Here is a 14,908-nt window from a genome sequence, read left to right on the forward strand (position 1 = left end):
CCCCACTCCCACCACTCCCCCACCCTAGCCCACACCATCTTCTGAACTACTCCAGTAACAAGAAGGTGTCAAGGACCAGTGAAAGACAGTGCCCCGGGGAGCCCCTGCCCAGAGCCTTCCAGAACAAAGGGATGCTCATCCAAACATCTCTCCTTCACTGCTGGAGCTGGAAGGGTGGTGCTCTTAAAGAAGAAAGAACTGCATTTTCAAAAAGCGTAGCAACGCTCCGTTTCATCTGCCGCTGCTTTCCAGCCACCCCCGAAGCCCGGTGGCTTTCAGCGGCACTCGAAGCCATCCCGCGCCTCCCTCCAGCTGTGACCCAGGTCACACAGCACAGCTCAGGAGGGGGCGTCTGCACCTGCTTCCTGCCCGCGCCTTCCCGGGGCCCCTGTGCTGGGGCCCAAGAACGCACTGTCACTCGGGGGCAGCGAGTTCCGGGAATGCTTCTCCCCACGTACTGCTATTCTTCTGGGTCATCTGGACGATTATTATTGTCTGTGGTTGACAGCTCATAATGCTGCGTCTTCAGAAATGAATTAAACACACACACACAGCTCACAAGAGCAGCAGAGGGGAAGGAATCTGGCTGGCAGCACCCATTCGCACAGTGACCTCATGTGCAGAGACGGAGCTCGTCCTGTTCTCTCTGCTATTTGTCACTCCATTGCTCCCTGAACCGCTAGAGGCCAAAGCAGAGGCGCGAGAGAGCAGCCTGGGGAGAGGGGTCCATTTGCAAGTAGACACACACTTTTCCAAGAGCATAGAAGAGAGGCTATACCTCTCACAACGGGAAAATACAGGCAAACAATGTCATTCACTCCAACAAATTGCTGGCAAAATACTGGAACCAACTCAAGTGCCCACATGCAGGAGGGGAGTTGACAACCACAGGACGGTTGAATAAATCCACACAGCAGAGTGCTAGGCAGCTGTAAAAAAAAAGAAAGGATGTGGACGATCTCTGTGAACTGCTTTAGAGTGATTTCCAGGGTAGACTGTGGAGTGAACAACTGCAAAGTTCAAAAGGGTGGAGTTTTTTTGGGTTTTTTTGCGGTACGCGGGCCTCTCACTGCTGTGGCCTCTCCCGTTGCGGAGCACAGGTTCCGGACGCGCAGGCTCAGCGGCCACGGCTCACGGGCCCAGCCGCTCCGCGGCATGTGGGATCTTCCCGGACCGGGGCACGAACCCGCGTCCCCTGCATCGGCAGGCGGACTCTCAACCACTGCGCCACCAGGGAAGCCCACAAAAGGGTTTTTATAGCACTCTACCCTTCATGGAAGAAAGGAGATATAAGAAAATGTACATGCACCTATTTGTTCAATGCAAACGAAACACAGGATAAACCAGAAACTAAGAGAACTGCTTACCTAGAGGGCATGGCTGGGGATGGGCAAAGAACAGAGGATGGAGCAGGACATGGGGTGCCATGCCTCCGAGTGCACCTGCTTGTGTAGATCGGACCCTTAGGACTGTGGTTACATTTCATATACCCCCACCCCAAATAAATCAAAACTAAAATTGACCGGAATGGGGCCCATCCATCACTGAATACACACAACCACAGATGAATCTAACTGTATCACGAATCATTAACCCACTCTGAAGGGAAGGGAGAAGAAAGGAACCAACCTGGGTAACTTTGTGAAACAGAATTTCCACTGTATAGTGTAAGCCAATGGCAGAGAGAACGTGAACAAATACTGCCCTCTGGCTAGTACACCTGTTTCCCACGGGGGTGTGGGTTAGCAATCCTGAACTACTCTGTATGTGTGATATTTTATTTTACTAATAAGTAAAAATACTGAGAATCGTGAGAGCCAGCTTTGGGGAAGGAAAGATATAAAAAAAGCCTCGGGGCTTTCCTGGTGGCGCAGTGGTTGAGAGTCCGCCTGCCGACGCAGGGGACACAGGTTCGTGCCAGCTGCCCGGCCAAGGGCCCTGAGCTGGGAAAGGCTGCAGCCCAGCAGGCGCCCCACACCGGCCGGGACACTCGGCAGAGCAGCAGAGACCACCTGCAAACCAGCACGACTGGGGGCGGCCAAAGGACAGGGTCAGAATCCGGACAGTCTGGTGGTTTGGGAAGCAAGGGACATAAACGAAGCAAAACACTGTGATGGGTTTGAACACAGGCTCTGAGGACACACACGCTGGGCCCCAGGCATGCCCGACACAGAGATTCCGGAGACGACGTGGAGCAGAAGGCCCGGCTACACAGGCCGCCACCGTCTGTCAGCCGGGTCCCACCCAGACAGCACCGAGCGCCGGGGGCTCCAAGCAAAGCCCCTGGAGATCAGGGCAGTGGGCTCTGTCTTGTTTATTTCATTGTACCAGTAACCGGCTCGAGTTGGTTTCCTAAGAAAATACTGAGAACATTTTTTTTAATGTAAGGATCTTTATGGCAGAACATCCCAAAAGACATTGGCTGGTGGTGAGGTCCTGAAGGTAGGGGGCCCTGGAGACGGCCCTACTCAGAAAGGGGCTGGGAGGGAGGGAGGGAGAGGGAGGGAGGGAACCCTGATAAACAAAACAAAATCAGCCCCGCTCTTCAAACTCCAGGTTCACACCAGCCTGATCTAACAAGTAGGGTGGGTGTGGGTGTGTGTATGGCTGTGTGTGTGTGTCGGGTCTATGTGTGTCCTGGGTGTGTGTGTCTGTGTGTGTGTGCCGGGTCTATGCGTGTCCTGGGTGTGTGTGTGTCTGTGTGTGTGCTAGGCTGCAATGTGTGCATGTATTTGTGTGTCAGCGTATGTCCTGAGTGTGTCTGTGCTGGGTCTATGCGTGTCCTGGGCGTCTGTGTGTGTGCCAGGTCTATGTGTGTCCTGGGTGTGTGTGTGTCTGTGTGTGTGCTAGGGCTGCATGTGTGCGTGTATTTGTGTGTCAGCGCATGTCCTGAGTGTGTCTGTGTGGGTGTGCCGGGTCTATGCGTGTCCTGGGCGTCTGTGTGTGTGCCAGGTCTATGTGTGTCCTGGGTGTGTGTGTGTCTGTGTGTGTGCTAGGGCTGCATGTGTGCGTGTATTTGTGTGTCAGCGCATGTCCTGAGTGTGTCTGTGTGGGTGTGCCGGGTCTATGCGTGTCCTGGGCGTCTGTGTGTGTGCCAGGTCTATGTGTGTCCTGGGTGTGTGTGTGTCTGTGTGTGTGCTAGGGCTGCATGTGTGCGTGTATTTGTGTGTCAGCGCATGTCCTGAGTGTGTCTGTGTGGGTGTGCCGGGTCTATGCGTGTCCTGGGCGTCTGTGTGTGTGCCAGGTCTATGTGTGTCCTGGGTGTGTGTGTGTCTGTGTGTGTGCTAGGGCTGCATGTGTGCGTGTATTTGTGTGTCAGCGCATGTCCTGAGTGTGTCTGTGTGGGTGTGCCGGGTCTATGCGTGTCCTGGGCGTCTGTGTGTGTGCCAGGTCTATGTGTGTCCTGGGTGTGTGTGTGTCTGTGTGTGTGCTAGGGCTGCATGTGTGCGTGTATTTGTGTGTCAGCGCATGTCCTGAGTGTGTCTGTGTGGGTGTGCCGGGTCTATGCGTGTCCTGGGCGTCTGTGTGTGTGCCAGGTCTATGTGTGTCCTGGGTGTGTGTGTGTCTGTGTGTGTGCTAGGGCTGCATGTGTGCGTGTATTTGTGTGTCAGCGCATGTCCTGAGTGTGTCTGTGTGGGTGTGCCGGGTCTATGCGTGTCCTGGGCGTCTGTGTGTGTGCCAGGTCTATGTGTGTCCTGGGTGTGTGTGTGTCTGTGTGTGTGCTAGGGCTGCATGTGTGCGTGTATTTGTGTGTCAGCGCATGTCCTGGGTGTGTGTGTGTGCACGCACGGACACATCCCCGCCCCGTGAACTCACTGAGGGTCTGGACGCCGGGAAGTCCTGCATTCAGGCCACGCCCCTCCCTCCCCTGCCCGCTCAGCCTCGCGCCTCAGCTGCAGGCCCCGGTCCCAAGCCCCCCACTCCCCAGCACAACCCACAGCCCCAGCACAGCCTGGTCCCCAGCGACCACCGTGACTCACAGCCCCCTTCCCTAGGGCCACTTCAGCCTCAAACACACATCGCTTCCAGAGTCGTTCAGAGCAAGGCTTCTCTGCTTTTACACACTTGGGTTACAGACTTGCATATCTCGATGCCACGTTATAAGACCCCCAACACTGGAAGCACTAAAAATGCCGCTGCTTCACGCCAGGATCAGATTTCCAACACAGGCTGAGCCCGCCGAGCTCACTCCTGCCGAGTTAGCTGCGTCCGCACCGTGGCAGCAAGGGAAGAGCCTCTGCCCGGGGACGAGCATCTCTCCATGAAAGAGGAGCCACACAAACACACACAAGGAACAACACAGCTCCTGACGAGGCCACTCTACGGTGCTGTTGACTCCGAGCTCAGCATTTCCTCAACAGCCATTTACTGAGCCGCTGCTGTGAGCCAACGCTCAATGCCGGGCATCGTGAGGAAGGAACCAGTGATTCCAAACAGGGTCCAGGGCAGCTCCTCCAGAAACGCACAGGCTGGCTTAAGAGATGATCGATTTGCATAAATAATAACATACGGTCCTCGGAGGTGGTACTGATGCAGTGCAAAGACGGCCTGGAGGGAAACGTGGCCCTTCCCTGGGGACATCAGAGAGGGCTTCATGGAGGAGGTGGGACTGACCTCAGAGACGTGGAAAGAAGGCCTTCCAGACAAAGGCAGGGGCACATGCAAGGGTGGAGGCCCACCAGGCCTGGACTTCAGGGGAGAGCGAGCGTTTCCATTCCTCCAGACAGACATTCAAGCAGAAAGTCAGACTGGAAAGGTCTGCTAGAGACCGACCGTGAGGCCTGGAGTTGAAATGTGTCTTCAGGGAAACCTTAGTCACCGAAAGATTTTAAATAGGTGAGTAAGGCCATCTGGCATGTGTTTCTGGAAGATAAGCCTGGAACTCGGGGAGAATGAAGCAGGGAGAAAAATCAGGAAGCTTCTAGCTCAAGCAGAACCAGGGAAGGGATGGCGGGGCAGAGCAGGTGCGAGGGATGCTCTGAAAATAGGGTCACAGCTGGTCCTGCGCAGGGACCAGGACCCAGGAGGGCGCCAGGGTGCCAGGCTCAGAGCGGAGAGAAGGCGATGTGGTGACAGAGGACAGACACAGAGGACGTGCGGGCTCGGGGGTAACGTGCCCACCTGCACACATGGAGCCGAGAAACCTGCCCGGAAACAGGAGCGAGGCCGAGGGAAGAGGTGGGTTTTGTGTCATCGGGAACATCTGCCCGGAGGTGATGGCTGAAATCACGGCATCCCCATGAATTCAGAGAAGTAAACGTTCATGCAGAGGGGCTGAAGGAACACCTGTGTTAGGGAGTTATAGCAGGTGGTGCAGCAGAGGTGGAGCTGACACCAGGGAAAGGGCGGCACCTGCAGGGCGTGGACTGCAAGCCCGGGGCTGGGGCGTCAGGGGCTGCGGCGGGGCACGGGCCTTGACGGAGCCCAGGTGAGCAGGGGTCTCTGGAGACGTGTGAGACCATTTTTGCAGTTCGAAAATGTGTATGGAAAGTGGAGATAGTAAAAATCGACTTTAAAGAGTTTGAAGAAGGGAAGGGAGGTGGACGTCACATAAGGTCTCTGGAACTTGGGTACCAGCGATTCCACTTCTGCGCGCACACACCTAAAAGGACCAAAAGCAGGGTCTTGGAGAGACGCTTGCACACCCACATTCATGGCAGCATTATTCACAATAGCCTAAAGGTGGGAGCAACCCAGGTGCCCACTGACGGATGCCTGGATAAACAAAATGTATGTCGTCCATCCACACCATAGAATATGATTCAGCCTTAAAAAGGAGGACATTCTGGGACTTCCCAGGCGGTCCGGTGGTTGAGACTCTGCGCTTCCTCTGCAGGGTGCGCAGGTTCAATCCCTAGTCGGGGAACTAAGATCCCACATGCCGCATGGCACTGCCCCCCCACACACACAAAAAAGGAGGACTTTCTGACATTTGCTACAACACGGATGGACCTTGAGGGCTTGATGCTCAGTGGAACAAACCAGACACAAAAGGACAAACCCTCTATGACTCTATTTACACGAGGCTCCCAGAGTAGCCAAAGTCATAAAGACAGAAGGGAGAAGGGGGGGTGCGGGGGGCGGGGCTGAAGATGGGAGCGGGAGCTCGTGTTTAATGGGGACAGAGTTTCAGTTTTTCGAGATCAAGAGAGTCCTGGAGATGGAGGGTGGTGACGGAGGCACAACAACGTGAGTACTTAACTTCCGTCGCTGAGCTGCAGGATGGAAAGCGGTTCAGAAGGTCAATTTTATGTTATGTGTATTTTACCACAATTTAAAATGTTTTGTGATCTTCAAAAAGAGAGGGAGAGAGGTAGGTAGGGTGAGAGGGGCATTCTCAGGTCAGGACAGTTTGCCTGTGGATGGAAAGGGCGTGAGAGAGAGGGATGGAGCAGGCAGACAGCGGGGGCGGAGGAAGGGAGGGAAGGTTCCCGAGGAAGAGAAGGAAAACGTCCTTCCCTGAGGAAGGAGGGAATGATGACGAGAGGGGCGTGAGAAACCGGCGAAACCGTCAGGATGAAAGACAGAACAGAGCAACGGCTGTCGGGTGGTGCCATCAGCCTGCGAGAGCACAAATACAGACGAACACTGGCCAGAAAGTGTGGACAGCTGGGCGGAGCTGGGTTCCGAGGGAACCAAGAAGGGGCCTGACCTTCGTGGGGAATGAGGGTCGGGGGGCAGGGTGAGTCGGGAGCTGCAGTGAGAGCGACCGTGTCCTGACTCACTGGCTTCCCTCGATGGCCGTCTCACTGAGGAGGGGACGAAAACACAGGTGGACGGACCCGGAGGCTGGCACATAGTAGGGCTTCAGGTAATGTTGGTGGAATGGGATGGAACAGTATAAAACGGAACAAAATGGAAAATCCTGGCGGGAAACGTCTTTGTGTGACTTCAAGCAATCAAACATATATTTAATTCTTATTATTGTACATATAGAATGGATAAACAAGGTCCTACCGTAGAACACAGGGAACTGCATTCAGTAGCCCATGATAAACCATCATGGAAAAGAATATGAAGAAGAGTGTGTGTATCTATATCTATATCTATTTTATATGTATAGCTGAATCACAGCAGAAACTAACAAAACATTGTAAACCAGCTACACTTCAATAAACTAAATTATATACATATATATTGCATTTTTTAATAAACTCCTTGAAAAATCACACCGTCAAGTGTCGAATCAACACTGTGTCACAGCACACGGTCCTGACACAGGGAAAAGCGTACTTTTTAAAGGACAGGTGCACATCTGCGTCCCCAATACATCTGTCGTTCTTATCACTGACAAAGATAAACTGAAGGCAGAGAGAATTACAGTTACAATGGGGCAAAACAAAGAGCTCATCACTCAAAACCAAAAGCATAAAAAAAGTCTCTTCAAAACACTAAACTGTTTCCCAGAGAGAACCAAGCTCTCCAACTTACTAATGGCTATTATCAAGATAAGGGAGAATCAGTCCGTATATCCCCCTCCTCCAAAAACGACATTTATTGTAAATCAGCAATACCCACGATCGTGGCGCACACATCTACGAAAGTGACATCTGTTCTTAGAAGCCTTTTTACCCAAAGTCAGTACTGTGTGTCCAACCCCAGTGCCATCGGGGGGATTTTCCACCGCTGTTCACAAACAATCCCAAGAAAACGAATGCTAGGAAGAGGGAAACGCTAATCCTGGCCAGCCCCAATCCACCTAAGATTCTTCATACAATCATACACACGTATATTCCTCGCTGCAAAACGAAATCAAAGAACAGGAATGAGGACAGATTCACTCGAACTCACCAAATGGTGCCACAGATGGACGGTGACGAGAGGGGAACTCTGGGAGAGCTTCAGCGTCGGGAAGACCTCCAGGGAAATCAGACAGCTGCTCACAGACAGCAAGCAGTGCTTGTAATTTGCTGCCTCAGCGATCCTTGGAAAGAAATGAAAAATCATCACAAAACACACAGAAAAAGAAAACAACCCTTGGGTTTAAAATTTAATAAGTCCGAGACTTTTTGAAATCGTTTTTGGATGGAGCTTTGATTTCTATCAAAGAGCTGCTCTCTTTAGGGCTTGATGCTGGTACCGAAAGGTGAGAGGGAGCCCTTGACCTCACAGAGTCTATAATCTAGTAGAAGAAGGGGGTTGGCCCAGGATGTGGGGAAGAACAGAAAGGTCAAAACAATGAGCCTGAATCTCAGCCATCCATTTCCTTGACCTTGGACAAGTGACTTACCTATTGGAACTCTGTTTGCCCTAACTATAAACCGGTGTGGTAAGTAGTAGTGTGTGATAGATAGCTGTTGTCTTGTCACCCAGTAGCCCTTCACCCTTCTCCTGATAAAGGCACCTCAGCTTCCCTCCAGGTGATACCCCTTCCCCACTTGCAGCCCACGTGCTTTGGAGGGAACTCCATCCTTGACTAGGAGTAAAGCCTGCTATCCTGACCTGAATGCATCAGTGCACTGCATTCCCCAGACCATGCTGACTGGTCAGATGTGAGCACATGGTCCAAGACGGTCCGAGGAGAAGTAACAAGATTCAGAAGGAAATGCTGGGTCAGAGATTCTCACTTCTCTCTGCTAGACGTCAGCCCCGAAGCACGAGGTCCCAGAAGTGGCTTACAATCACAAGCAGAGAGACTGACTGGGAAGGGGATCCACCCCCTGGAAGAGCTGAGAGATGGAGCTGAGTGACATCGACTGGATGCTGGATCGAGCAGCCCGTGCGCCTTTCAGCTCATGTGATCCAACAGACTCCTCTTTTGCTTAAAACACTTTACGGGGCTTCCCTGGTGGCGCAGTGGTTAAGAATCCACCTGCCAATGCAGGGGACACGGGTTCGAGCCCTGGTCCGGGAAGATCCCACATGCCGCAGAGCAACTAAGCCCATGCGCCACAACTACTGAGCCTGCGCTCTAGAGCCCACGAGCCACAGCTACTGAGCCCGCACGCCACAACTACTGAAGCCCACACGCCCAGCGCCCGTGCGCCGCAACGAGAGAAGCCACTGCAATGAGAAGCCCGTGCACCGCAACGAAGAGTAGCCCCCGCTGGCCGCAACTAGAGAAAGCCCACGCACAGCAACAGAGACCCAACGCAGCCAGAAACAATAAATAAATTAAATAAAATAATAAAATAAATAAATTAAAAAGAAAATTAAAAAATACAGCTTACACTGGGGTTTCTGTCACTTACAACCCAATCAAAAGAATCCTGACTGGTATACACAGTACTTGTCTCGTGGAGCTATGAGGCTGCAATGATATTCAGGGCCAGGACCAGGGCTAGGCAAGCAAGGAACCTGGGGTGCAAGATCTAAGAAGGTGTTCGCTTGAATGCGGCGGCTCGGGCCGCCCAGTCGCCTGCTGGTCTCTTGCCCAATCTGGACGTTGCGTGTCTCCCATTCGCTCTCCAAAGCCCGACTGGGGATTCTGCCCCCTGTGTGCGTCTATGCCCACAGGACTATCTTCGTAACGTCGAGCCGACCCCTGCGAGCTGGAGGCGCCATCTTCTTCCTCCTCCCTCAACTACCTGCGCCTACTGAGTAGCCTCAAAGCTGTTGACCTGGACTGGAGCCCGCGGGACCCATGCAGCTCCTGCAACCGTCCCCCTTCGCACACCGCAACCGGCTCTGCACACAGGGTCCTTATACGTGTCCCTAAAAAAGAGCAGGTCCCCAGGAGCACACAGAACTGTTCCTGGAATTGTCAATATGAGATGTTTAAAAAAATATCGCTGTAAAGATTTAAAACCCCAGCCCTGTCTTCACGGAAAGACCCTGCAAGAGGGTCTTTCCAACAGAAGGTCACCGAGGACCCGGGTCTGTGGCAAAACAGAGGCATGGATTCCTCGTGTCTGAATATCACCGAGGTTGGAATCTTGAGGGGCTGCTGGAAGCTCAGAGAACATGGCTGATTTTCTGTCTGATTGCTCTTCTCTGGGAAAATGTCACTGGTGCAAGCCCAGAACGAGAAGACACACACAGAATAAGTCACACACATTAAAAAAAAAAAAAAAAACAAAAGACACTGAAAAGAAAGCAGCACGTTACTTCAGTGTTTCTCAACCACTGTTTTCCTCATCGCCCCCTCAAGAGTCTTATGAGACATTTTTGTCCTAACACCCTGCCGTTAAGCCACCAACACCCCGCCCATCCCGTGAGATTTTAGTGCCACAGAGATACAGTAAATCTGCTTACGTACATAAAACATGCTCTATACAACTCTACGGAGTCACAACCACTGTAATAGCTCAGACTCCTTGCCCCCAAAACCAATCTTCACCCCACAGAGGTGCTATCACCCCCACTGAAAATGCATGGGGTTCAGCCCCTGCCGTGGAAACCTAAGACTGGCTTGATGTCACCAGGGACCAAACCAGACCCAAAGACAGAAGGATGTGGTCCCCGGTGACACAGAGGCCAGCTCGCTCGCAGAACGATGGGGCTTCCCAGGTGGACGACCTCTCTGCCCACGATTCCAGGGAGCTGAGATGTTCTGCGCTCACCCTTGCCAAGACCTCACAGCCCACGCTTCCCTCCGCAGGACTCCGTGCACTCATCACGTACGTAATTCCAGCAAGCAAGCTAGAAGTCATTTTTCTAGCAAAAATTAGGACTCCAATATTAGCCAACAATAAAATCACAACCCTGGGCATAAAACTCTAAAAATACAGCATCATTCGTCACACACCCCTCCTCCCCCTCCGTGTACGTTTTCTAATCGTTCACCCTGTCAGCTGTCCTCTCCCACTGGGAGGTAAGCTCCATCAGGGCCGCGTTCTTACCCATTCTGTTCATTGCTCTCCCAGCTCCCAGAACCGTGCCTGACACACGGTACGTTTTCAATTAACATGTGTTGAATGAATGAATCTTCTCACAGGCAGACAATATGGAACATATTGGAAAAAATATAAAACACATGGAGAACCTTCTCTCAACAGACAGAATGCAAATCCAGAGTGGATTCCTGGATTCCACCCCGGGAACACGTGGATTCAGCCAGATGTAGTCTGGGAAACACCGCCTTTGAGCGCAGGAATCGATACCAGACTCGCCAAATCACGGTAAGGCTGACGGCCTACACTGCATCCTCAGGAGCATTTTTAATCCAGAAAAGTGCGATTTCCCAATATGGACGGGTTTACACGGATGCTCTCCAGTGACTCACTTCTCGTGCAGCCAGTGAGGCCCTGCCTCCTGGCTGGGTTCGCCCTGCGGAGAGGCCCCGCTGGGGGTCCGGGGTCGCCGGGCCAGGAGGAGCCCACCGCTTTCGACACGACCCACCCAAGTCGACAACGACGAGACACCAGAAGAACTAAGAAATTACTGTTTACTTTTGAGATGCGATAACGGCGGGAGTTTACTCTGTAGTTTTTAAAGAGTCTTTATCTTTTAAAAATAGAGACTAAATATTTACAGATGAAACTACATGATGTCAGAGATTGCCTCCAAATAACTGGTGAGGCCGGGTGTACAGAGGAAGCCCAAACGGCTGTGGATTGTCCTGGTCATAACCCGGTGATGACCGTCTCTCTGTTTTTACAGATGTTCAAAATTTTTCATAATAAAAAGAGGGGGTTTTTTTTTGTTTTTTTTTTTACCACTTCATTTAATCTCTCTGGTACCTCCAGCTGTACTAAGAGTTTTGCTTTGGTTTCATAAATCTGACCCAGGTTTGATTTTTTTGTTTTTAACCTATTTTCTAGGGAGCAGTAACACTTGGAGGTTGGATTATCTGTCACTTTGGAGCCGATCATACCAGGGCTTGGGGGTCTTTTCGGGTTGGAAAACCAGCTCATTCTAGATGCAAGGAGGGAATGGGGCAAAGGAGACAGCCAGGGGGCGGGGGCCGCAGCGTTATGGCCCGTTCCCTCCTCTGCACAGAGCCCTGCCCCACGCTGCCTCATCCAGGCCCCATGCCCTCTGCTTTGGGTGCGTTCAGCCAACGGGACCACCAGTAGGAAATCAGAGGCGTCAGAGAGGAGAGTGAGGCCCACACAGGGCTGTCCCCGTGGGGCCACCCCAACTTGGCCCCAGCCCACCGAAGGGCCCGGTACCCATCTGGTCCCCGCACGCACCCCTCCATCTTTGCACAGGGAACTGTGTTCTCCTGCCGCCTTCAGCCCAGGGCCGTAGCAGCACGCCCCACCTCCTTGTTCCGAGAACTTTCCTGTTACTGTACTCTATCCTTTTTAGTGGGGAGCCCACCCCGACCATGGCCTTGCAAACGGCCCCTCCATTTAACTTCCCCCAAGTTACCCATCTGGCCCCTATGGGGGACCCAACTGACAGCCCAAAGTCCAGCCCTGCAGCCTCACCTATTTCGGCACATTTGAGCCACGACCCCTCTGTGGGTCATCTCTGCCTTCAATTAAGCCCAGAGAGGATGGAAGATTCCAGGATCTCAGGGGCAGATCTGGGAACTCTGAAATCTTCAAGCAAAACACCCAAGCGTGTGGAGAGATGAGCTCTGGTCCTCAAGCAAGAGAAGTTAGCACACATGGGATAAGAAAAGGGGCCTCAGGAAGAGACTACTCCGAGTACAAGGGGCCCACAGTTAAACCAAGTTGTATAGGGAAGCTGAAAAAAAAATTTTTAACTGCAAATATTCCCTAGTAAATGAACTACTTTTCTAATGAGTTCCCACTCAAACATGGTGCCCTGCTCGCTCTGGGGTCTATCCTCATCCATCCCGTCAGAGCTGTGTCCTCGCTGACCATTGGGGAGCAGCAATGAGACGCTGAAAACACCAAGCAAAGGAAACCTGAACCTCATGAAAGATGCTGCCCCTGGTGACGGGGGTGAGAGCGCCGGAGGGACTTGGGAGAATTCTCGAGTGGACGTGAGGCCTCTGGCCAACGGACAACCAAAGAGAAGAGCGCCCACCAGGATGGTGGACGTGAGCTCCGTGGTACTCAGGTTGCTGAGTAGCCGAGTTCTCCGTGTCCAGAAGTAGTTCAGCGGGGTCTCTCAAGAGAGAACGGCAAGAACCGGAATTTCCCTAAACCGGGACCCTCCTCTCCAAACTCTGCATTGCATTGCAAGAAAATTGCAAGAAAATTTGCTAGAAACAGTGCACCTAGATTCCCACCTCCTACCGTTCTGCCACATTTGCTTTAACTGGCATCTCACACTCTAGACACACACACACACACACACACACACACACACGCCTTGTTGCTGAACCATCGGAAGGTACATCACGACACTCCACCTCTACGTTCTTTAACAGGGACCTTCTAAAAACAAAGACCGCCTTCTACATAATCACCATCCCATCATCACGATCAGAAATCTGACATGGCTTCGACCATAACCTGGTGCCTGGTCCACCGTCCAATGTCCCCAGCGTCCCCACGGTCTCCTTCAGAGTGAGGCTTCTTTCCCGTCAAGGAAACGACAGCATCCCTTTAGTCACCGTATCCCCTCAGTCCCCTCTGATCCGGAACGGTCCCCGCTCTTGTTACTGCTTTTACTGCGTGCATGTTTCACAGTCCAGACCAAAGTTTTGCAAAATGTCCCTTGACTTTCCTCGTGGGGAGCGTCGGACCGAGCGTCTGGGGGCAGGATGACCCTTCCCACTGCTTCACATCAGGGGACGCAGGACGTCAGCCTGTCCCGATGTCGGTGACACCGAGCGTGACCCCGTTGGCTGAGGTGGTGCTGACGGTGTCTCCGCTCTTGGGGACCTTCTCACGAGGTGGTTAACGGGTCCCCTGAGGGGTGACGGGGAATAACCCTGGGCCCTCACAACCCTTCACCCGCTGGTGTCTGCCCCGAGGAGGTTTGCCCGATCGATGGCTACACCGAGGGCCGCCACATGGCGATCGTGACCCTGCCGGTCTTTCCGCCTGGACTGCTCAGCGTTACTCTACAAAGGAGAAGTGCAGACATTTAAGCCAAGTCAAGCCCCACAGAACGCGTCCTTCTGAAGCACGTGTGAGTCCATCACTGAGATGCTGAAACCCAGAGGCACGAGTCCCAGCCCTGCCCCTGCTGCTGCAGCCGCGGAGTGCCGTACCCTCCGGGTCCCGGGTCTGTCTGTGGGGGCGAAGCAGGTGACTCTGCTCCCTGCTCAGCTCCGACGGCTCTTTGGAAGGAAACGGCAGTCCCAGCTGCTGGCCTGGCAACTGGGAATCAGCAAGAACCCAACGCTCCTTATCACTACGGGGCCAGGGGCCGCGGGCCGCGGAGGAGCCCCCGAGTCCAGGCGCCCGCAAAGGCCAGCAAAGCCCCCACCCAGGACCTGTGGACGGTTAGGCGTTGCCTTGGGCAGCCAGCACATGGGCCCGAGTGGTCTACCCAGGGCGGGGGGGATGGACAGCCCATCCTGCCCCGACCCCCTCCTCGCGCTGACGCCCCTCCCCAGGGGGTTAAAGGACACTCTGATTCCACTGCATCCTTTCGATCTCACAGAAAACCGAACAGGTGTGTGGACGACGATGCACGAAACTGAGACGGAATGAAGTCAGCTGCGCGGGTGAGTGGGGACCCTAGAGCGCCAACAGTGCCATCGTACAGATCTGCTTCCAATCCTGTGTGGGATTTGATAATCATCTCAGAGGCGGAGGATGGGAGAACATCCAACCGCCTCAGGAGGCGGTAAGGGAAGTGCTTACGTATCATGTGCCAGGGCTTTACTGAAACCATTAACTCAGTGCTCACGGAGACCCTCAGAAATCGGGATGGCCGTCCTCCCTCTCAGAAAGGAGCATGAGAGCAAAGAGACCACCAGCTGGTGAGGGCAGCCGGCGGCAAGAAGAAAGCCGGGAGCCTGGCTCCCAAATCCAAGAGTGAACCACAGCACGACTGTTTGGTATCACCCCGGTGCTGCCCTGTGCTACGGGAGCAAGCACAACAGGGACCACACTTGGAGAGCTGCTGGGGTGATTTTTTTTTTTTTTTTTTTTTT

At 53.3% G+C, this 14,908-nt stretch overlaps 1 protein-coding gene across 2 annotated transcripts in view; it reads right to left on the reverse strand.

Annotated features, from left to right (window-relative positions):
* The window catches only part of ADGRD1 (adhesion G protein-coupled receptor D1), a 141,183-nt gene that overhangs the window by 80,529 nt on the left and 45,746 nt on the right, over positions 1–14,908 (reverse strand). For both annotated transcript variants that reach the window (XM_024758649.1, XM_024758648.1), the window contains one exon: positions 7,792–7,924. In XM_024758649.1, the coding sequence (XP_024614417.1) occupies positions 7,792–7,924 (133 nt within the window). The remainder of the gene's footprint in view (positions 1–7,791; positions 7,925–14,908) is intronic.

This window comes from Neophocaena asiaeorientalis, unplaced genomic scaffold (genome assembly GCF_003031525.2).
Source record: "Neophocaena asiaeorientalis asiaeorientalis breed wild unplaced genomic scaffold, Neophocaena_asiaeorientalis_V1.1 scaffold77, whole genome shotgun sequence".
Classification (NCBI taxonomy): Eukaryota; Metazoa; Chordata; class Mammalia; order Artiodactyla; family Phocoenidae; genus Neophocaena; species Neophocaena asiaeorientalis.